This window comes from Anomaloglossus baeobatrachus, chromosome 11 (genome assembly GCF_048569485.1).
Source record: "Anomaloglossus baeobatrachus isolate aAnoBae1 chromosome 11, aAnoBae1.hap1, whole genome shotgun sequence".
Taxonomy (NCBI): Eukaryota; Metazoa; Chordata; class Amphibia; order Anura; family Aromobatidae; genus Anomaloglossus; species Anomaloglossus baeobatrachus.
Window position 1 is genome coordinate 33903057 of NC_134363.1, and position 22799 is coordinate 33925855.

Consider the following 22799-nt stretch of genomic DNA (forward strand, 5'->3'; position numbering starts at 1 on the left):
TACCCTGGATGTAGCCTCTCCATACCTGTCTCACCCTGGATGTAGCCTCTCCAGACCTGTCTCACCCTGGATGTAGCCTCTCCAGACCTGTCTCACCCTGGATGTAGCATCTCCAGACCTGTCTCACCCTGGATGTAGCATCTCCAGACCTGTCTCACCCTGGATGTAGCATCTCCGGACCTGTCTCACCCTGGATGTAGCATCTCCAGACCTGTCTCACCCTGGATGTAACATCTCCAGACCTGTCTCACCCTGGATGTAGTATCTGCAGACCTGTCTCACCCTGGATGTAACATCTCCAGACCTGTCTCACCCTGGATGTAACATCTCCAGACCTGTCTCACCCTGGATGTAGTATCTGCAGACCTGTCTCACCCTGGATGTAGTATCTCCAGACCTGTGTCACCCTGGATGCAGCATCTCCGGATTTGTCTCACCCTAGATGTAGCATCTCCGGACCTGTCTCACCCTGGATGTAGCATCTCCAGACCTGTCTCACCCTGGATGTAGCATCTCCAGACTTGTCTCACCCTGGATGTAGCATCTCCAGACCTGTCTCACCCTGGATGTAGCATCTCCAGACTTGTCTCTATTGAGCACATCTTGGACGTCATTGGTCGGTGATTACACAGGAGCTAGCAGCAGAGGATCTTGATGATTTTCCGAAGTGCAGAACCTTCCTTAGACATCCATTAAAAACCTCATTTATCACATCCAGGGCTGTTTGTGCCAAGATTTAGGATTGATAGAAAATTGGAAAAAAACACGCAGCGCTCAACCCCTGATTCCAAAACAGGAAGGTGTGAACAGGTGTCTAGGTGCCACCCTCACCGTGCTCAGCTGTGCACTCATGGAGCGCGGGTGCTGGGCCAGACACTCGCTGCAGGTCTTCAGTCTCCTACAGTCATCGGCAGATCTCGGCAATGGGAAGCAGGAGGAAGACGTCTGGGAGCAACTACGCCTGCAAAAAGAAGGGAATTTTGTTTACTTACCGTAAATTCCTTTTCTTCTAGCTCCAATTGGGAGACCCAGACAATTGGGTGTATAGCTTCTGCCTCCGGAGGCCACACAAAGTATTACACTTAAAAGTGTAAAGCCCCTCCCCTTCTGCCTATACACCCCCCGTGCATCACGGGCTCCTCAGTTTTGGTGCAAAAGCAGGAAGGAGGAAACTTATAAATTGGTTTAAAGTAAATTCAATCCGAAGGAAATTCGGAAAACTGAAAACCATTCAACATGAACAACATGTGTCACAAAGAACAACAGCCCGAAGGGAACAGGGCGGGTGCTGGGTCTCCCAATTGGAGCTAGAAGAAAAGGAATTTACGGTAAGTAAACAAAATTCCCTTCTTCTTTGTCGCTCCATTGGGAGACGCAGACAATTGGGACGTCGAAAAGCAGTCCCTGGGTGGGTAAAATAATACCTCGCAATAGGCCGTAACACGGCCCCTTCCTACAGGTGGGCAACCGCCGCCTGAAGGACTCGTCTACCTAGGCTGGCATCTGCCGAAGCATAGGTATGCACCTTATAGTGTTTCGTGAAAGTGTGCAGGCTCGACCAGGTAGCCGCCTGACACACCTGCTGAGCCGTAGCCTGGTGCCTCAAAGCCCAGGACGCACCCACGGCTCTGGTAGAATGGGCCTTCAGCCCTGAGGGAACCGGAAGCCCAGAAGAACGGTAGGCTTCGAGAATTGGTTCCTTGATCCACCGAGCCAGGGTTGATTTGGAAGCCTGCGACCCTTTGCGCTGACCAGCGACAAGGACAAAGAGTGCATCCGAGCGGCGCAAGGGCGCCGTACGGGAAATGTAGAGTCTGAGTGCTCTCACCAGATCTAACAAGTGCAAATCCTTTTCACATTGGTGAACTGGATGAGGACAAAAAGAAGGTAAGGAGATATCCTGATTGAGATGAAAGGGGGATACCACCTTAGGGAGAAATTCCGGAACCGGACGCAGAACCACCTTGTCCTGGTGAAACACCAGGAAAGGAGCTTTGCATGACAGCGCTGCTAGCTCAGACACTCTCCGAAGTGAAGTGACTGCTACCAGAAAAACCACTTTCTGCGAAAGGCGAGAAAGAGAAATATCCTTCATAGGCTCGAAAGGTGGCTTCTGAAGAGCCATCAGAACCCTGTTCAGATCCCAGGGTTCTAACGGACGCTTGTAAGGAGGGACTATGTGACAAACCCCCTGCAGGAACGTGCGTACCTGTGGAAGTCTGGCTAGGCGCTTCTGAAAAAACACAGAGAGCGCCGAGACTTGTCCCTTAAGGGAGCCGAGCGACAAACCCTTTTCCAATCCGGATTGAAGGAAGGAAAGAAAAGTGGGCAAGGCAAATGGCCAGGGAGTAAAACCCTGATCAGAGCACCAGGATAAGACGATCCTCCACGTCCTGTGGTGGATCTTGGCGGACGTTGGTTTCCTGGCCTGTCTCATAGTGGCAATGACCTCTTGAGATAACCCTGAAGACGCTAGGATCCAGGACTCAATGGCCACACAGTCAGGTTGAGGGCCGCAGAATTCAGATGGAAAAACGGCCCTTGAGACAGCAAGTCTGGTCGGTCTGGTATAGCCCACGGTTGACCCACCGTGAGATGCCACAGATCCGGGTACCACGACCTCCTCGGCCAGTCTGGAGCGACGAGAATGGCGCGGCGGCAGTCGGACCTGATCTTGCGTAACACTCTGGGAAGCAGTGCCAGAGGAGGAAACACATAAGGCAGTTGAAACTGTGACCAATCCTGAACTAAGGCGTCTGCCGCCAGAGCTCTGTGATCGTGAGACCGTGCCATGAATGCCGGGACCTTGTTGTTGTGCCGGGACGCCATTAGGTCGACGTCCGGCATCCCCCAGCGGCAACAGATCTCCTGAAACACGTCCGGGTGAAGGGACCATTCCCCTGCGTCCATGCCCTGGCGACTGAGAAAGTCTGCTTCCCAGTTTTCTACGCCCGGGATGTGAACTGCGGATATGGTGGAGGCTGTGGCTTCCGCCCACAGCAGAATCCGCCGGACTTCCTGGAAGGCTTGCCGACTGCGTGTTCCGCCTTGGTGGTTGATGTATGCCACCGCGGTGGAGTTGTCCGACTGAACTCGGATCTGCCTGCCCTCCAGCCACGGCTGGAATGCTTTTAGGGCAAGATACACTGCCCTTATCTCCAGAACATTGATCTGAAGGGCGGACTCTGGCTGAGTCCAGGTACCCTGAGCCCTGTGGTGGAGAAAGACCGCTCCCCACCCTGACAGACTCGCGTCCGTGGTGACCACAGCCCAGGATGGGGGAAGGAAGGATTTCCCCTTCGACAATGAAGTGGGAAGAAGCCACCACCGAAGGGAGGCTTTGGCTGACTGAGAAAGGGAGACGTTCCTGTCGAGGGACGTCGACTTCCTGTCCCATTTGCGGAGAATGTCCCATTGAAGAGGACGCAGATGAAACTGCGCAAAAGGAACTGCCTCCATTGCTGCCACCATCTTCCCTAGGAAGTGCATGAGGCGCCTCAAGGGGTGTGACTGACCTTGAAGGAGAGATTGCACCCCTGTCTGTAGTGAACGCTGTTTGACCAGCGGAAGCTTCACTATCGCTGAGAGCGTATGAAACTCCATGCCAAGATATGTCAGTGATTGGGCCGGTGTCAGATTTGACTTTGGGAAATTGATGATCCACCCGAATCTCTGGAGAGTCTCCAGAGTAACGTTCAGGCTGTGTTGGCATGCCACTCGAGAGGGTGCCTTGACAAGCAGATCGTCTAAGTAAGGGATCACCGAGTGTCCCTGAGAGTGTAGGACTGCGACCACTGTTGCCATGACCTTGGTGAAGACCCGTGGGGGCTGTCGCCAGGCCGAAAGGCAGTGCCACGAACTGAAGGTGTTCGTCCCCTATGGCGAAGCGCAGGAAGCGCTGATGCTCTGGCGCAATCGGTACGTGGAGATAAGCATCTTTGATGTCGATCGATGCTAGGAAATCTCCTTGGGACATTGAGGCGATGACGGAGCGGAGGGATTCCATCCGGAACCGCCTGGTTTTTACGTGTTTGTTGAGCAGTTTTAGGTCCAGAACAGGACGGAAAGAACCGTCATTTTTTGGCACCACAAACAAGTTGGAGTAAAAACCGTGACCCTGTTGCTGAAGAGGAACAGGGATCACCACTCCTTCTGCCTTCAGAGTGCACACCGCCTGAAGAAGAGCATCGGCTCGCTCGGGGGGCGGAGATGTTCTGAAGAATCGAGTCAGAGGACGAGAGCTGAACTCTATCCTGTAACCGTGAGACAGAACGTCTCTCACCCAACGGTCTTGTACCTGTGGCAGCCAGACGTCGCAAAAGTGGGAGAGCCTGCCACCGACCGAGGATGCGGTGTGAACAGGTCGAAAGTCATGAGGAGGCCGCCTTGGGAGCGGTTCCTCCGGCGGTCTTTTTAGGACGTGACTTAGACCGCCATGAATCGGAGTTCCTCTGATCCTTCTGCGACCTGTTGGACGAGGAGAATTGAGACCTGCCCGCGGGCCGAAAGGACCGAAACCTCGATTGTACCTTCCGGTGTTGAGGTTTGTTTGGTTTGGACTGGGGTAAGGATGAGTCCTTTCCCTTGGATTGTTTAATGATTTCATCCAATCGCTCACCAAACAGGCGGTCGCCAGAAAAATGGCAAACCGGTTAAGAACTTTTTGGAAGCAGAGTCTGCCTTCCATTCACGTAGCCACATGGCCCTGCGAACTGCCACCGAATTGGCGGATGCTACCGCCGTACGGCTCGCAGAGTCCAGGATAGCATTAATGGCGTAGGACGCAAACGCCGACGCCTGAGAGGTTAATGACACCACCTGCGGAGCAGAGGCACGTGTGACTGCATTAATCTGCGCGTGACAAGCTGAGATAGCTTGGAGTGCCCATACGGCTGCGAATGCTGGAGCAAAAGACGCGCCGATAGCTTCATAGATGGACTTTAACCAGAGCTCCATCTGTCTGTCAGTGGCATCTTTGAGTGAAGCCCCATCTTCCACTGCAACTATGGATCTAGCCGCCAGTCTGGAGACTGGAGGATCCACCTTGGGACACTGAGCCCAGCCCTTGACAACGTCAGGGGGAAAGGGATAACGTGTGTCCTTAAGGCGCTTAGAAAAGCGCTTATCTGGACAAGCTCGGTGTTTCTGGACTGCCTCTCTGAAGTCGGAGTGATCCAGAAACGAACTCACTGTACGCTTGGGAAACCTGAAACGGAATTTCTCCTGAGAAGCTGACTCCTCAATTGGAGGAGCTGGGAGAGAAATATCCAACACCTGATTGATGGACGCTATAAGGTCATTCACTATGGTGTCACCATCAGGTGTATCTAGGTTGAGAGCGGCCTCAGGATCAGAATCCTGATCTGCCACCTCCGCTTCATCCTCTAGAGTCCTCCTGCTGAGACCCTGAGCAGTGTGATGAGGTCGAGGGGGGCTCCCAGCGACCCCGCTTAGGTGGTCTGGGACTGCGGTCTGTGTCAGAGACCTCACCTTGGGACCTATGAGTCACCCCAGGAGCACTTTGCTGCTCCAACTGAGGGGGGCCTGGGGTCAATGAATCAACAGTGCCCGGGGCCTGTGTTACCGGCCTGGACTGCAAGGCCTCTAGTATCTTAGCAGACCATTTATCCATACTCTCAGATAGTTTGTCAGCGAATACTGCAAACTCCGTCCCTGTCACCTGGACAGTGGTAGCAGGTGGTTCCACTTGGGCCACCTGTAGCAGAGGCTCCGGCTGAGTAAGTGCCACAGGGACCGAGCATTGCACACAATGAGGGTAGGTGGAACCTGCCGGTAGCATAGCCGCACATGAGGTACAGGTTGCAAAGTAAGCCTGTGCTTTGGCACCCTTGCTTTTTGCAGACGACATGCTGTTGTCCCCTCTGAGTACAAACCAGGAGGGTATATAGCCAAAAACCAACAGTGCGACCTTGCAGAGTAAATGTATAGCATATAAGCCTATATATATATACACTGCAGCGCCCAGGGGGGCCAGCACCTAACAGGTGCGGCTTACCGACCGCTCAAAGCGGTTGTGTGACCACCAGATCCCTGCCTGGGCCTCCCAGAGCCTGTTGTCTCTCCTCTCCAGCGTCAGAAAGTGCTGACAGGAATGGCTGTCGGCGTTCTGTGAGGAGGAGGAGGCCGTTGGCGTGCCCTAGAAAGTGCGGGAATCTGGTGCCCCACTGTGCTGAGTGAGGGGGGAGGAGGATACAAAGTATGCTCCAGCCCTCAGCGCTGACGTCCAATGCAGCGTCCCTCCCTTCCCCTGACTGACAGGCCCGCCCGGGGGCGGGAGTGTGCGGTACTAGGCCGCAGAAGCCGGGGACTAAAGTTACAAGCGCGGCCGGCAAACAAGCGCGGTCAGCGCGGTAGTCCCGGCGCACTAACACACCCAGCAGTGCTGCAGCGTGTATGACACAAGCGCTCCATGCGCTGTCCCCAAGGGGACACAGAGTACCTCACAGTAGCAGGGCCTTGTCCCTGACGATACCCGGCTCCTGTCCAGCAGATTCTCCAGGGGCTGCGGAGGGAGCACGGTCCCAGTGTCTGGAGACCGATTAGGATCCCACTTCACCCAGAGCCCTTAAGGGATGGGGAAGGAAAACAGCATGTGGCTCCTGCCTATGTACCCGCAATGGGTACCTCAACCTTAACAACACCGCCGACCAGAGTGGGGTGAGAAGGGAGCATGCCGGGGGCCCTGTTATGGGCCCTCTTTTCTTCCATCCGACATAGTCAGCAGCTGCTGCTGACTAACATGTGGAGCTTGCGTGGATGTGTGCCTCCTTCCACAAAGCATAAAAACTGAGGAGCCCGTGATGCACGGGGGGGTGTATAGGCAGAAGGGGAGGGGCTTTACACTTTTAAGTGTAATACTTTGTGTGGCCTCCGGAGGCAGAAGCTATACACCCAATTGTCTGGGTCTCCCAATGGAGCGACAAAGAAAAAAAATACAGAGAAAAAGTATTAATGCAAGAAACATACAAACTGTAACACAAGTTCCTACAACCTCACAAATCGGGGAAGCTCCAGGAAGCTCCGGAGGTGGACACAGGTCTACTCCCAGACCCATTTCTACCCAAAATCTGTTCTGTTTTCTTCAAGATACAGAGGAAAACTGAGTGTAATCGCTGCCTTCATTATGCAACCCACCACTAGGTATCATCTCTGGTCTTTATGGAAGGACCCTAACCATGAACACCATGAAGAGCATTCAGTTGAGCAGGCGGACAGTCATTGCCCGTTCCCCTCCGGCCCGATCGTCCACCAGAGCAAGATGGTGCCTGGAGAGAGTAGGTTCAAAATCCCAGGATGTATTGCCAGAGGTTTCCGATGGAGCTTTCTTCAGGACCCTCATTCCCCCTCTGGTCCGATTGTAGAGAGCTTCCCGGAAGAGAGGACGCCGAACTCCCCTGTGTGGTCCATGTCTCTTCCTCAGTAGGTCTCTCAGACCCTAATCTCTGTTCCTCCCTCAGGATCCCTAATCACCTCCCACATTGAGTCAGAACCCACCACCAGATCTCTCCGTAGCTTCAGCCCCGTCAAGAGATGCCAAAAAATGATTTGATCCAAGTCCTGGTTCCAGATCCCCTTCACCTGGAATGGTCCCTCACTCTTGTTCCAGTTCTTCAGAACCTAAGGTTGCTTTCAAGTCCAACCCAATGTCCAATTCAGATACCGATCTGGATTCCAAACAGGCCTCCAAATTGAGAGACTTGGTGAGACTTGAGTCTTTGAATGTGAAGACTAAGAAGTCAAAGCTTGGCATGTAGACCCAGCATCTAAGAAGTCTCTCACCGGTCTACCCTTCCAAGGGTCTCGGCTCTTTGGAGCCAAACTGGATCAGATTACTCAAGAAGTCACAGGCATTAAGGGCACCCTGGTCCCTCAACCAAGACCCAGATGCCCCCTTTCGGATGAAGGACTATGTCCTTTTGGCCAGTTTTCTCTTCTGAAGGGCCCAACCATCAAGAGAAAAGAACCAGACAGCCGGAACAGACCTTCATTGACCGTTGACATGCACTGCGCTTGGCGCTTGCACCGTTCAACAACCTGCGCCGTCATCACACTCGCTATCTCACCTCTCGGCGATGTCGGCCGACATGCAGCTGTACTGACACCAGACGCAACTGCCGGCGCTCTGATTGCAGGAGGAGGGAGAGCTGAACAGCATACAGGGGTCCGAAGGAACAGACAACGTCACCATGCGGCCCAGGGCGACGCCATTAAAACCTCCCGAGAGATACAGCCGGCCACCCACCACGGCCACGGCGTGTCCTATTGACTCGTTCATGGGGACGCCCAATATGAGATCTAAGAAGAGAAGGAGATATAAGTACATGAGGGATGAAAAAGTTACAATGCTCAGCAATCAGCGGAACAGTGAGCGGATACAATGGCGGGAGGAAAACATACCAGCAGCCCAGATTGGACCTTCCCACCCATAGAGTGATTGACAGTAGTGATGAGCGGGCACTACCATGCTCGGGTGCTCTGTACTCGTAACTAGTGATGAGCGGGCACTACCATGCTCGGGTGCTCGGTACTAGTAACTAGTGATCAGCGGGCACTACCATGCTCAGGTGCTCGGTACTAGTAACTAGTGATGAGCGGGCACTACCATGCTCGGGTGCTCAGTACTCGTAACTAGTGATCAGCGGGCACTACCATGCTCAGGTGCTCTGTACTCGTAACTAGTGATGAGCGGGCACTACCATGCTCGGGTGCTCTGTACTCGTAACTAGTGATCAGCGGGCACTACCATGCTCAGGTGCTCGGTACTAGTAACTAGTGATGAGCGGGCACTACCATGCTCGGGTGCTCAGTACTCGTAACTAGTGATGAGCGGGCACTACCATGCTCAGGTGCTCAATACTGGTAACTAGTGATGAGCGGGCACTACCATGCTCAGGTGCTCAGTACTGGTAACTAGTGATGAGTGGGCACTACCATGCTCGGGTGCTCTGTACTCGTAACTAGTGATGAGCGGACACTACCATGCTCGGGTGCTCTGTACTCGTAACTAGTGATGAGCGGACACTACCATGCTTGGGTGCTCAGTACTCGTAACTAGTGATGAGCGGGCACTACCATGCTCGGGTGCTCAGTACTCGTAACTAGTGATGAGCGGGCACTACCATGCTCGGGTGCTCTGTACTCGTAACTAGTGATGAGCGGGCACTACCATGCTCGGGTGCTCTGTACTCGTAACTAGTGATGAGCGGACACTACCATGCTTGGGTGCTCTGTACTCGTAACTAGTGATGAACGGACACTACCATGCTCAGGTGCTCTGTACTCGTAACTAGTGATGAGCGGGCACTACCATGCTCAGGTGCTCAGTACTGGTAACTAGTGATGAGCGGGCACTACCATGATCAGGTGCTCAGTACTCGTAACTAGTGATGAGCGGGCACTACCATGCTCAGGTGCTCAGTACTGGTAACTAGTGATGAGCGGGCACTACCATGCTCGGGTGCTCAGTACTGGTAACTAGTGATGAGCGGGCACTACCATGCTCGGGTGCTCAGTACTTGAGCTCATCACTAATGGACATCACTCCCTGTACATAGTGACGACCCTCCTCCTTACCAGTTCTATTAGGTCTTATCCAGGCGTTGCAGTGGATCTGGTAGAAGAGGACCTGATTGCTGTACTCCTGGTGCTCGGTGCGTCCTCCCACTACAATCATGGTGTCCTTTAACACAGCAGCGACGTGGAAGAAATGAGACAAAGGCTAAAAAAGAAAAAAAAGGGAGAAAAATGCATAAGACAAACGATGCGCAGCTGATCTACCCCTGCTGTGTACTGTGTAATGGCTGTGTCTGACCGGGCAGGGATCTGGTCTGATCATACCACAATTCCTGGGCTGGGGAGGACGCAAAAGAGAGTATACAGACATTACAGCGCGGGATCACAACCAATTCTTTTTGTGAGGTAAAACATTTTTTAAAATCAGGCAGAAAAATGTTTTACCTCACACAAAGAATCATCTCTGATCCTGTGCTGTAATATCTTTATATTCTTTTGTGTCCTCCCCTGCCTTGGAGATGTGGTATGATCAGACCACGTCCTGTACGGTCAGACACGGCCATTACACAGTACACAGCAGGGACGCATATATATTATCTCAGCACAGGAGCATTTTATAGAAACACATCCAATGGTGGAAATTATTATTATTCCAAGGTCTATTGATTAAAATGAACTTTATAATGAAATTTGTTTGTCAGAAAACCGTTTAAGGTCGTTATTTGCCTTCATCCCTGGTTTTGTAAAGTACTACAGGGGGTTAATGCCTGTATCCCTGGTGGTCTAGAGCACTGGATAGGTAATGCCTGCATCCCTGGTGGTCTAGGGCAGTGGAGAGGTAATGCCTGCATCCCTGGTGGTCTAGGGCAGTGGAGAGGTAATGCCTGCATCCCTGGTGGTCTAGGGCAGTGGAGAGGTAATGCCTGCATCCCTGGTGGTCTATAGCACTGGAGAGGTAATGCCTGCATCCCTGGTGGTCTATAGCACTGGAGAGGTAATGCCTGCATCCCTGGTGGTCTATAGCACTGGAGAGGTAATGCCTGCATCCCTGGTGGTCTAGGGCAGTGGAGAGGTAATGTCTGCATCCCTGGTGGTCTAAAGCACTGGAGAGGTAATGCCTGCATCCCTGGTGGTCTAGGGCAGTGGAGAGGTAATGTCTGCATCCCTGGTGGTCTAAAGCACTGGAGAGGTAATAGCTGCATTCCTGGTGGTCTAAAGCACTGGAGGGCTATTGCCTACATCCCTGGTAATCTAGGGTACTGTAGGGTAATGGCTGCATCCCTGGTGGTCTAGGGCACTGAAGAGGTATTGTCTACATCCCTGGTGGTCTAGGGCAGTGGATAGGTAATGCCTGCATCTACGGTGATCTAGGGTACTGTAGGGTCATGGCTGCATCCCTGGTGGTCTAGAGCACTGGAGAGGTAATAGCTGCATTCCTGGTGGTCGAGAGCACTGGAGGGCTATTGCATACATCCTTGGTAATCTAAAGTACTGTAGGGTAATGGCTGCATCCCTGGTGGTCTAGGGCACTGAAGAGGTAATGTCTGCATCCCTGGTGGTCTAGGGCACTGGAGGGCTACTGCCTACATTCATGGTGGTCTAGAGCACTGGATAGGTAATGCCTGCATCCCTGGAGGTCTGGACACTGAAGAGGTAATGACTACATCCATGGTGCTCTATGGCATTGGAGAGGTAATGCCTGCATCCCTGGTGGTCTACGGCACTGGAGAGGTAATGTCTGCATCCCTGGTGGTCTAGGGCACTGAAGAGGTAATGTCTGCATCCCTCGTGGTCTAGAGCAGTGGAGAGGTAATGACTGCATCCCTGGTGGTCTAGGGCACTGAATAGATAATGGCTGCATCCCTGGTGATCTAGGGTACTGAAGAGGTAATGCCTGTATCCCTGGTGGTCTATGGCACTGGACAGGTAATGCCTGCACCCCTGGTGGTCTAGGGAACTGGAGGGCTACTACCTACATCCCTGGTGGTCTAGGGCACTGGAGGGCTACTACCTACATCCCTGGTGGTCTAGGGCACTGGAGGGCTACTACCTACATCCCTGGTGGTCTAGGGCACTGGAGGGCTACTACCTACATCCCTGGTGGTCTAGGGCACTGGAGGGCTACTACCTACATCCCTGGTGGTCTAGGGCACTGGAGGGCTACTAACTACATCCCTGGTGGTCTAGGGCACTGGAGGGCTACTGCCTACATCCACGGTGGTCTAGGGCACTGGAGGGCTATTGCCTACATCCCTGGTGGTCTAGGGCACTGAAGAGGTAATGTCTGCATCCCTGGTGGTCTAGGGCACTGGAGGGCTATTGCATACATGCCTGGTAATCTAGGGTACTGTAGTGTAATGTCTACATCCCTGGTGATCTAGGGCACTGGAGGGCTACTACCTACATCCCTAGTGGTCCAGGGCACTGGATAGGTAATGCCTGCATCCCTGGTGGTATAGGGCACTGGAAGTAATGTAGATCCCTAGTAATATATGGTACTGGAATTCTACTGCAAACATCCCTGGTGGTCTAGGGCAGTGGAGAGGTAATGCCTGCATCCCTGGTGGTCTAGGGTACTGGAGGTAATGCCTGCTTCCCTGGTGGTCTAGGGCAGTGGAGAGGTAATGCCTGCATCCCTGGTGGTCTAGGGTACTGGAGGTAATGCCTGCTTCCCTGGTGGTCTAGGGTACTGTAGGGTAATGGCTGCATCTCTGGTGGTCTAGGGCAGTGGAGAGGTAATGCCTGCATCCCTGGTGGTCTAGGGTACTGTAGGGTAATGGCTGCATCTCTGGTGGTCTAGAGCACTGGAGGTAATGCCTGCACCCCTGGTGGTCTAGGATACTGGAGGGCTACTATCTACAGTCCTGAATAGCCCCTCCATTCTCTGACGCTCTTCCTCCTCTTCTCTGGGTGCTGACAGTCGCCATTGCTGGCAGTTACCTTTCTTCCCTGGGAAGGGGCGAGCAGGCTCCATGTCAGATTAGGGTAATACAGGCTGTACAGCTCAGGGGACGGGGTCACGGCCTCTACGTGGAATCGATGGCCGCCAAAGACAAAAAAGGCATCCGTGGCCTCGTGGTACACGGTGGAATGTCCGTACAGACCTGCAACAGACAGAGGGATAATAATAGGGGCTCAAAATGTCCTGGGGGGATTCCCCTTAGTAAACCCCGAGGTCTGACCGGTGGGCGGCGTGCCGGTGTGGTGCCCCACGCTCCAGATCTCCAATTCAATGTTATACTCCAGCACCCGGTTATTGAATCCATTCTCGGGCGAATATCCTCCAATCAAAACCAGCGAGGATCCACGACGTGGGGTGAGGGTGTGGCCAGCCACGGGCGGCAGGAGGGGATCCTGGGAGAAAAGAAGAAACGACAATGTCAGGAGTGTGGAGGAGGAAGGGAAAACGGCGGAGGAGAGGAGCCGCGCGCTCACCAGCTCCTTCCTCCACTGTAGAGTAGTGAGGTTCAGCACCCAGAAGTCACTGAAGGCTCCGTAGTTTGTGAGGCCGCCCATGATGTACATGGCGTTACGGAGGGTATTGTACGCGGCGGCGTGGAAGTAACGGGGGCTCGGGCCCGGACCGCCGCCCTCGGTCCCGGCTAACATCTGGGTCCAGCGGCGCTCGGAGATGGAGTACCTACAGGGAAAAAAAAGGAGTACAGATGATGACAGTAGGACAGGTGCGCAGCAATGCGATTTATGGCGACATGAAGGCTACCTATAGACACTTCCCAGCACGCCGTCCCTCAGAGACAGACCCCCGAACATCCAGAGAGTGTTATCCGGCCCCTCCACCATGGTGTGACCCAGCCGGTGCAGGAAGCGACTCGCTGTATCCTGGAGACACAAGTGTTTAAACACTGGAGATAAGCTTTATTTACTTATTTAAAAAAAAAAAAAAAAAGTCCTTTACGCACCCTCCCCAGGTCCAGCACTGAGTCTCTGCCGCTTTTTCCAGTGTTAATCGTCTGCAATGAAGCACTGGAGCAGTGATGGAAACTCAGTGATGGACCTGGGGAGGGTGAGTAAAGATCTTTTTTTTTAAATAAAGTGCTTTACTCACCCTCACCAGGTCCAGCACTGAGTCTCTGCCGCTTTTTCCAGTGTTAATCGTCTGCAATGAAGCACTGGAGCAGTGATGGAAACTCAGTGATGGACCTGGGGAGGGTGAGTAAAGATCTTTTTTTTTTAAATAAAGTGCTTTACTCACCCTCCCCAGGTCCAGCACTGAGTCTCTGCCGCTGCTTCCAGTGTTAATCGTCTGCAATGAAGCACTGGAGCAGTGATGGAGACTCAGTGATGGACCTGGGGAGGGTGAGTAAAGATCTTTTAAAAAAAAAAAAATAAAGAGCTTTACTCACCCTCCCCAGGTCCAGCACTCCATCACTGCTCCAGTGTCTGCAGCGCTGACATCTCATCAACATCACATGCACAACTCATTGATCGTCTGCACTGCTGCAGCCAATTAACGCTGGAAGCAGCGGCAGGGACTTTGTGCTGGACCTTGGGAGGGGGAGTAAAGAACGGTTTTTGTTTGTTTGTTTGTTTTTAAATAAGCTGCACTCAGGGAAGAGGGATTTTCTGACACAGGAAAACCCCTTTCAAGGATTTAAGGGACATAATGACTGACCGCTGTGAGCTGAGGGTCCATAAGACTTTCCCACACGACCTTCCCAGAGTCCAAGCGGATGGAGCAGTCTTCTCCGGCATAACCGGGGGAGCAGAAGCAAACGCCGAGTGTCTGGATTAAAGAGACAAAGGCGTCGTTAATGCAAAATGTCGCTAATTCTATAAAGCGGTAATCAGTGTTTGTCATGGCTAATCGGCGCTCAATTAGGGGCAGCTCTGCCGCGGGTATGGGGGGTATAGGGGGGCTCCTGAGCAAAGACTTTAATGGCATGTCAACTAAAGAGAACAGCAACGATACAGACACTGCTGAGCATGCTCACTGCTACAGACACCGCTGAGCATGCTCACTGCTACAGACACCGCTGAGCATGCTCCCTGCTACAGACACCGCTGAGCATGCTCACTGCTACAGACACCGCTGAGCATGCTCACTGCTACAGACACTGCTGAGCATGCTCACTGCTACAGACACTGCTGAGCATGCTCACTGCTACAGACACCGCTGAGCATGCTCACTGCTACAGACACTGCTGAGCATGCTCACCGCTACAGACACTGCTGAGCATGCTCACTGCTACAGACACCGCTGAGCATGCTCACTGCTACAGACACAGCTGAGCATGCTCACTGCTACAGACACCGCTGAGCATGCTCACTGCTACAGACACCGCTGAGCATGCTCACTGCTACAGACACTGCTGAGCATGCTCACTGCTAGACACCGCTGAGCATGCTCACTGCTACAGACACCGCTGAGCATGCTCACTGCTACAGACACCGCTGAGCATGCTCCCTGCTACAGACACCGCTGAGCATGCTCACTGCTACAGACACCGCTGAGCATGCTCCCTGCTACAGACACCGCTGAGCATGCTCACTGCTACAGACACCGCTGAGCATGCTCACTGCTACAGACACCGCTGAGCATGCTCACTGCTACAGACACCGCTGAGCATGCTCACTAATACAGACACCGCTGAGCATGCTCACCGCTACAGACACTGCTGAGCATACTCACCGCTACAGACACTGCTGAGCATACTCACCGCTACAGACACCGCTGAGCATGCTCACTGCTACAGACACTGCTGAGCATACTCACCGCTACAGACACTGCTGAGCATACTCACCGCTACAGACACTGCTGAGCATACTCACCGCTACAGACACCGCTGAGCATGCTCACCGCTACAGACACTGCTGAGCATGCTCACCGCTACAGACACTGCTGAGCATGGTCACCGCTACAGACACTGCTGAGCATGCTCACTGCTACAGACACTGCTGAGCATGCTCCCTGCTACAGACACTGCTGAGTATAATCACCACTACAGACACCGCTGAGCATGCTCACTGCTACAGACACCGCTGAGCATGCTCACTAATACAGACACCGCTGAGCATGCTCCCTGCTAGACACCGCTGAGCATAATCACCACTACAGACACTGCTGAGCATGCTCCCTGCTACAGATACTGCTGAGCATACTCACTGCTACAGACACTGCTGAGCATGCTCCCTGCTACAGACACCGCTGAGCATGCTCCCTGCTACAGACACTGCTGAGCATGCTCCCTGCTACAGACACTGCTGAGCATAATAACTGCTACAGACACCGCTGAGCATGCTCACTGCTACAGACACTGATGAGCATGCTCACTGCTACAGACACCGCTGAGCATAATCACTGCTACAGACACCGCTGAGCATGCTCCCTGCTACAGACACTGCTGAGCATGCTCCCTGCTACAGACACTGCTGAGCATAATCACTGCTACAGACACCACTGAGCATGCTCACTGCTACAGACACCACTGAGCATGCTCACCGCTACAGACACTGCTGAGCATGCTCACCGCTACAGATACTGCTGAGCATACTCACTGCTACAGACACTGCTGAGCATGCTCCCTGCTACAGACACTGCTGAGCATAATCACTGCTACAGACACCACTGAGCATGCTCACTGCTACAGACACTGCTGAGCATGCTCACTGCTACAGACACTGCTGAGCATAATCACTGCTACAGACACTGCTGAGCATAATCACTGCTACAGACACCACTGAGCATAATCACTGCTACAGACACTGCTGAGCATGCTCACTGCTACAGACACCGCTGAGCATACTCACCGCTACAGACACCGCTGAGCATGCTCACTGCTACAGACACCGCTGAGCATGCTCACTGCTAGACACCGCTGAGCATGCTCACCGCTACAGACACTGCTGAGCATGCTCACCGCTACACACACCGCTGAGCATGCTCGCTGCTACAGACACCGCTGAGCATACTCACCGCTACAGACACCGCTGAGCATGCTCACTGCTACAGACACCACTGAGCATGCTCCCTGCTACAGACACTGCTGAGCATAATCACCACTACAGACACCGCTGAGCATGCTCACTGCTACAGACACTGCTGAGCATGCTCCCTGCTACAGACACCACTGAGCATGCTCCCTGCTACAGACACCGCTGAGCATGCTCACTGCTACAGACACCGCTGAGCATGCTCACTGCTACAGACACTGCTGAGCATGCTCACTGCTACAGACACTGCTGAGCATGCTCACTGCTACAGACACCGCTGAGCATGCTCACTGCTACAGACACTGCTGAGCATGCTCACCGCTACAGACACTGCTGAGCATGCTCACTGCTACAGACACCGCTGAGCATGCTCACTGCTACAGACACAGCTGAGCATGCTCACTGCTACAGACACCGCTGAGCATGCTCACTGCTACAGACACCGCTGAGCATGCTCACTGCTACAGACACTGCTGAGCATGCTCACTGCTAGACACCGCTGAGCATGCTCACTGCTACAGACACCGCTGAGCATGCTCACTGCTACAGACACCGCTGAGCATGCTCCCTGCTACAGACACCGCTGAGCATGCTCACTGCTACAGACACCGCTGAGCATGCTCCCTGCTACAGACACCGCTGAGCATGCTCACTGCTACAGACACCGCTGAGCATGCTCACTGCTACAGACACCGCTGAGCATGCTCACTGCTACAGACACCGCTGAGCATGCTCACTAATACAGACACCGCTGAGCATGCTCACCGCTACAGACACTGCTGAGCATACTCACCGCTACAGACACTGCTGAGCATACTCACCGCTACAGACACCGCTGAGCATGCTCACTGCTACAGACACTGCTGAGCATACTCACCGCTACAGACACTGCTGAGCATACTCACCGCTACAGACACTGCTGAGCATACTCACCGCTACAGACACCGCTGAGCATGCTCACCGCTACAGACACTGCTGAGCATGCTCACCGCTACAGACACTGCTGAGCATGGTCACCGCTACAGACACTGCTGAGCATGCTCACTGCTACAGACACTGCTGAGCATGCTCCCTGCTACAGACACTGCTGAGTATAATCACCACTACAGACACCGCTGAGCATGCTCACTGCTACAGACACCGCTGAGCATGCTCACTAATACAGACACCGCTGAGCATGCTCCCTGCTAGACACCGCTGAGCATAATCACCACTACAGACACTGCTGAGCATGCTCCCTGCTACAGATACTGCTGAGCATACTCACTGCTACAGACACTGCTGAGCATGCTCCCTGCTACAGACACCGCTGAGCATGCTCCCTGCTACAGACACTGCTGAGCATGCTCCCTGCTACAGACACTGCTGAGCATAATAACTGCTACAGACACCGCTGAGCATGCTCACTGCTACAGACACTGCTGAGCATGCTCACTGCTACAGACACCGCTGAGCATAATCACTGCTACAGACACCGCTGAGCATGCTCCCTGCTACAGACACTGCTGAGCATGCTCCCTGCTACAGACACTGCTGAGCATAATCACTGCTACAGACACCACTGAGCATGCTCACTGCTACAGACACCACTGAGCATGCTCACCGCTACAGACACTGCTGAGCATGCTCACCGCTACAGATACTGCTGAGCATACTCACTGCTACAGACACTGCTGAGCATGCTCCCTGCTACAGACACTGCTGAGCATAATCACTGCTACAGACACCACTGAGCATGCTCACTGCTACAGACACTGCTGAGCATGCTCACTGCTACAGACACTGCTGAGCATAATCACTGCTACAGACACTGCTGAGCATAATCACTGCTACAGACACCACTGAGCATAATCACTGCTACAGACACTGCTGAGCATGCTCACTGCTACAGACACCGCTGAGCATACTCACCGCTACAGACACCGCTGAGCATGCTCACTGCTACAGACACCGCTGAGCATGCTCACTGCTAGACACCGCTGAGCATGCTCACCGCTACAGACACTGCTGAGCATGCTCACCGCTACACACACCGCTGAGCATGCTCGCTGCTACAGACACCGCTGAGCATACTCACCGCTACAGACACCGCTGAGCATGCTCACTGCTACAGACACCACTGAGCATGCTCCCTGCTACAGACACTGCTGAGCATAATCACCACTACAGACACCGCTGAGCATGCTCACTGCTACAGACACTGCTGAGCATGCTCCCTGCTACAGACACCACTGAGCATGCTCCCTGCTACAGACACCGCTGAGCATGCTCACTGCTACAGACACCGCTGAGCATGCTCACTGCTACAGACACCGCTGAGCATGCTCACTGCTACAGACACCGCTGAGCATGCTCACTGCTACAGACACCGCTGAGCATGCTCACTGCTACAGACACCGCTGAGCATGCTCACTGCTACAGACACTGCTGAGCATAATCACCACTACAGACACAGCTGAGCATGCTCACCGCTACAGACACCGCTGAGCATGCTCACTAATACAGACACCGCTGAGCATGCTCCCTGCTACAGACACTGCTGAGCATGCTCACTGCTACAGACACCGCTGAGCATAATCACCACTACAGACACCGCTGAGCATGCTCACTGCTACAGACACTGCTGAGCATAATCACCACTACAGACACCGCTGAGCATGCTCACTGCTACAGACACTGCTGAGCATAATCACCACTACAGACACCGCTGAGCATGCTCACTAATACAGACACCGCTAAGCATGCTCACTAATACAGACACCGCTGAGCATGCTCACTGCTACAGACACCGCTGAGCATACTCACTGCTACAGACACCGCTGAGCATGCTCACTGCTACAGACACTACTGAGCATACTCACCGCTACAGACACTGCTGAGCATGCTCACTGCTACAGACACTGCTGAGCATGCTCCCTGCTACAGACACTGCTGAGCATGCTCACTGCTACAGACACCGCTGAGCATAATCACCGCTACAGACACTGCTGAGCATACTCACCGCTACAGACACTGCTGAGCATGCTCACTGCTACAGACACTGCTGAGCATGCTCACTGCTACAGACACTGCTGAGCATACTCACCGCTACAGACACTGCTGAGCATGTTCACTGCTACAGACACTGCTGAGCATGCTCACTGCTACAGACACTGCTGAGCATGCTCACTGCTACAGACACTGCTGAGCATAATCACTGCTACAGACACCACTGAGCATGCTCACTGCTACAGACACTGCTGAGCATGCTCACTGCTACAGACACTGCTGAGCATACTCACTGCTACAGACACTGCTGAGCATACTCACCGCTACAGACACTGCTGAGCATGCTCACTGCTACAGACACTGCTGAGCATACTCACCGCTATAGACACTGCTGAGCATGCTCACTGCTACAGACACTGCTGAGCATACTCACTGCTACAGACACTATCAAGCATGCTCACTGCTACAGACACTGCGAAGTATGCTCCCTGCTACAGACACTGCTGAGCATGCTCCCTGCTACAGACACTGCTGAGCATACTCACTGCTACAGACACTGCTGAGCATACTCACCGCTATAGACACTGCTGAGCATGCTCACTGCTACAGACACTGCTGAGCATGCTCATCGCTGCAGACACTATCAAGCATGCTAACCGCTACAGACACTGCGAAGTATGCTCACTGACAATGACCCTGCTGAGCATACTCACCGCTACTGATGCTGCAAAGCATATTCATCGCTACAGACACCGCTAAGCATGCTCGCCGATACAGACACTGCTGAGCATGCTCACCGATACTGACACTATCAAGCATGCTCACAGCTACAGGCACTACCAAACATGCTCACAGCTACAGACACTGCTGAGCATGCCCACCCCTACAGACCCTGCTAAGCATGCTCATCTTTATAGACACAGCTCACCGTTAAAGACACTACTGAGCATGCACACGCTACAGACGCTACTGAGCATACTCATCGATACAGACCCCATTGAGCATGCTCACCAATACAGAGCCTGCTGAGCATGCTCATGGATACAGAGCCTGCTGCCATTGTTCTCGGCAGCACAGATCCTATTTCCACAAGACGCAGTGATGATCTTTTGGGCAGATCAACGGATCATTTGGGGCGTTTTGCTCTTTTGATCTTTGCGATCCTAGTAATCGTGCAGAGCACGTACACTTTAAACCTCATGATCAGTGTGAATGTGGATCCCAGCGGTGGGTCCAGAGGATTTGCCAAAAATATTCCAGATAGAAAAAACCTTTTAGTGCCTAAACCTGCAGGCTGATGATGTGACCTCACTAAACCGGAGCGGTCAGTATGGGGGGCAGGAGCGTCCTCACCTGATTGCAGACGCCCTTCTCTTCCTCCAGGAAGCAGTTTTGGGGACACACGTTGCGCAGGCAGGACGGCCCGGACAGAGGACTCCGGCAGACGCAGCTATGACCTCGGCACACCTTGTTGGGTCCACACGGCGGGTGACATTCGTGCACCGTGTACGTGGCATTAAATCCGGTTGGTTCGGTGTTGTTGGCTTCATAATACACCACGAGGACACCTGGTGATATATAGAACGGCAAGCGGAGACTTGGAAAATACTGCATCGCACAAAAATCATTTATATTATTAGACGTTCTCCAAGGAGAGTATTTATAAAGGAGCAATGTGGGCCCCCTCTTAAACCCCTTCACGACCTAGAACATAACGATATGTCCTAAGTCATGAAGGAGTGATCACCTCTGGCTGCTGCCGTGAGCCAACGTCGATCCCTGCACCTGTCTGCTGATCTGAACAGCAGATGTATGCCTCGCAGGCATGGGTGGATCCGCACTCCACCCATGCCTGTTAACCCCTTAGATCATACTGTCAAAATGTGACAGAGTGATTTAAACGGCTGCGGCGGGGAATGCGCCTGTGGTGAGCCAGCGGCGATCCCTGCACATGTCTGCTAATATGAACCTGAGACGTGTGCCTCGCAGGCATGGGTAGATCCGCGATCCACCAGTGCCTGTTAACCTCTTAGATCATGCTGTCAAAATGTGACAGCACGATTTAAATGGCCGCGGCGGGGAAAGTGCCTGCAGGGAGCCAGCGGCGATCCCTGCACATGTCTGGTGATTTGAACAGCAGATATGTGCCTCGCAGGCATGGGTGGATCCGCGATCCACTCGTGCTTGTTAACCTCTTAGATCAGGCTGTCAAAATGTGACAGCACGATTTAAACAGCCGCAGTGGAAAGAAGGGAATTTTGTTTACTTACCGTAAATTCCTTTTCTTCTAGCTCCAATTGGGAGACCCAGACAATTGGGTGTATAGCTACTGCCTCCGGAGGCCGCACAAAGTACTACACTTAAAAGTGTAAGGCCCCTCCCCTTCTGGCTATACACCCCCCCGTGGGATCACGGGTCCTTCAGTTTTAGTGCAAAAGCAAGAAGGAGGAAAGCCAATAACTGTTTCAAAAACAAATTCAATACGATAAACAATATCGGAGAACGTAAGTTATTAACATGAACAACATGTGCACCCGAAAAACAAATACCCTCAGAAAAACAGGGCGGGTGCTGGGTCTCCCAATTGGAGCTAGAAGAAAAGGAATTTACGGTAAGTAAACAAAATTCCCTTCTTCTTTTTCGCTCCTAATTGGGAGACCCAGACAATTGGGACGTCCAAAAGCAGTCCCTGGGTGGGTAAAATAATACCTCGCGATCGGGCTGTCAGGCAGCCCTTTCTTACAGGTGGGCCACCGCCGCCTGCAGGACTTGTCTACCTAGGCTGGCATCCGCCGAAGCGTAGGTATGCACCTGATAATGCTTGGTGAAAGTGTGCAGACTCGACCAGGTAGCCGCCTGGCACACCTGCTGAGCCGTAGCCTGATGCCGTAATGCCCAGGACGCACCCACGGCTCTGGTAGAATGGGCCTTCAGTCCAGAAGGAGTCGGAAGCCCAGCAGAACGGTAGGCGTGAAGAATTGGTTCCTTGATCCACCGCGCAAGGGTGGATTTGGAAGCTTGCGACCCTTTATGCTGACCAGCGACCAGGATAAAGAGTGCATCCGAACGGCGCAGAGACGCCGTGCGGGAAATGTAGATCCTGAGTGCTCTCACCAGGTCCAACAGATGTAAACCCTTTTCAAAATGGTGAACTGGATGCGGACACAAAGATGGTAAAGTGATATCCTGATTGAGATGAAAGGAAGATACCACCTTGGGAAGAAACTCTGGAATTGGACGCAGTACTACCTTGTCTTGGTGAAACACCAGGAAGGGAGATCTGCATGATAACGCCGCCAGCTCTGACACTCTCCGAAGAGACGTGA

At 53.1% G+C, this 22799-nt stretch overlaps 1 protein-coding gene across 1 annotated transcript in view; it reads right to left on the bottom strand.

The window, feature by feature from the left end:
* The window catches only part of MEGF8 (multiple EGF like domains 8), an 89413-nt gene that overhangs the window by 12568 nt on the left and 54046 nt on the right, over positions 1–22799 (bottom strand). The window contains exons 26-34 of the mRNA XM_075328009.1: positions 20827–21041; positions 14168–14278; positions 13256–13374; positions 12970–13174; positions 12717–12888; positions 12475–12638; positions 9595–9739; positions 8085–8316; positions 832–961 (exon numbers count right to left, since the gene is read on the bottom strand). Coding sequence (XP_075184124.1) covers positions 832–961; positions 8085–8316; positions 9595–9739; positions 12475–12638; positions 12717–12888; positions 12970–13174; positions 13256–13374; positions 14168–14278; positions 20827–21041 — 1493 coding nt within the window. The remainder of the gene's footprint in view (positions 1–831; positions 962–8084; positions 8317–9594; positions 9740–12474; positions 12639–12716; positions 12889–12969; positions 13175–13255; positions 13375–14167; positions 14279–20826; positions 21042–22799) is intronic.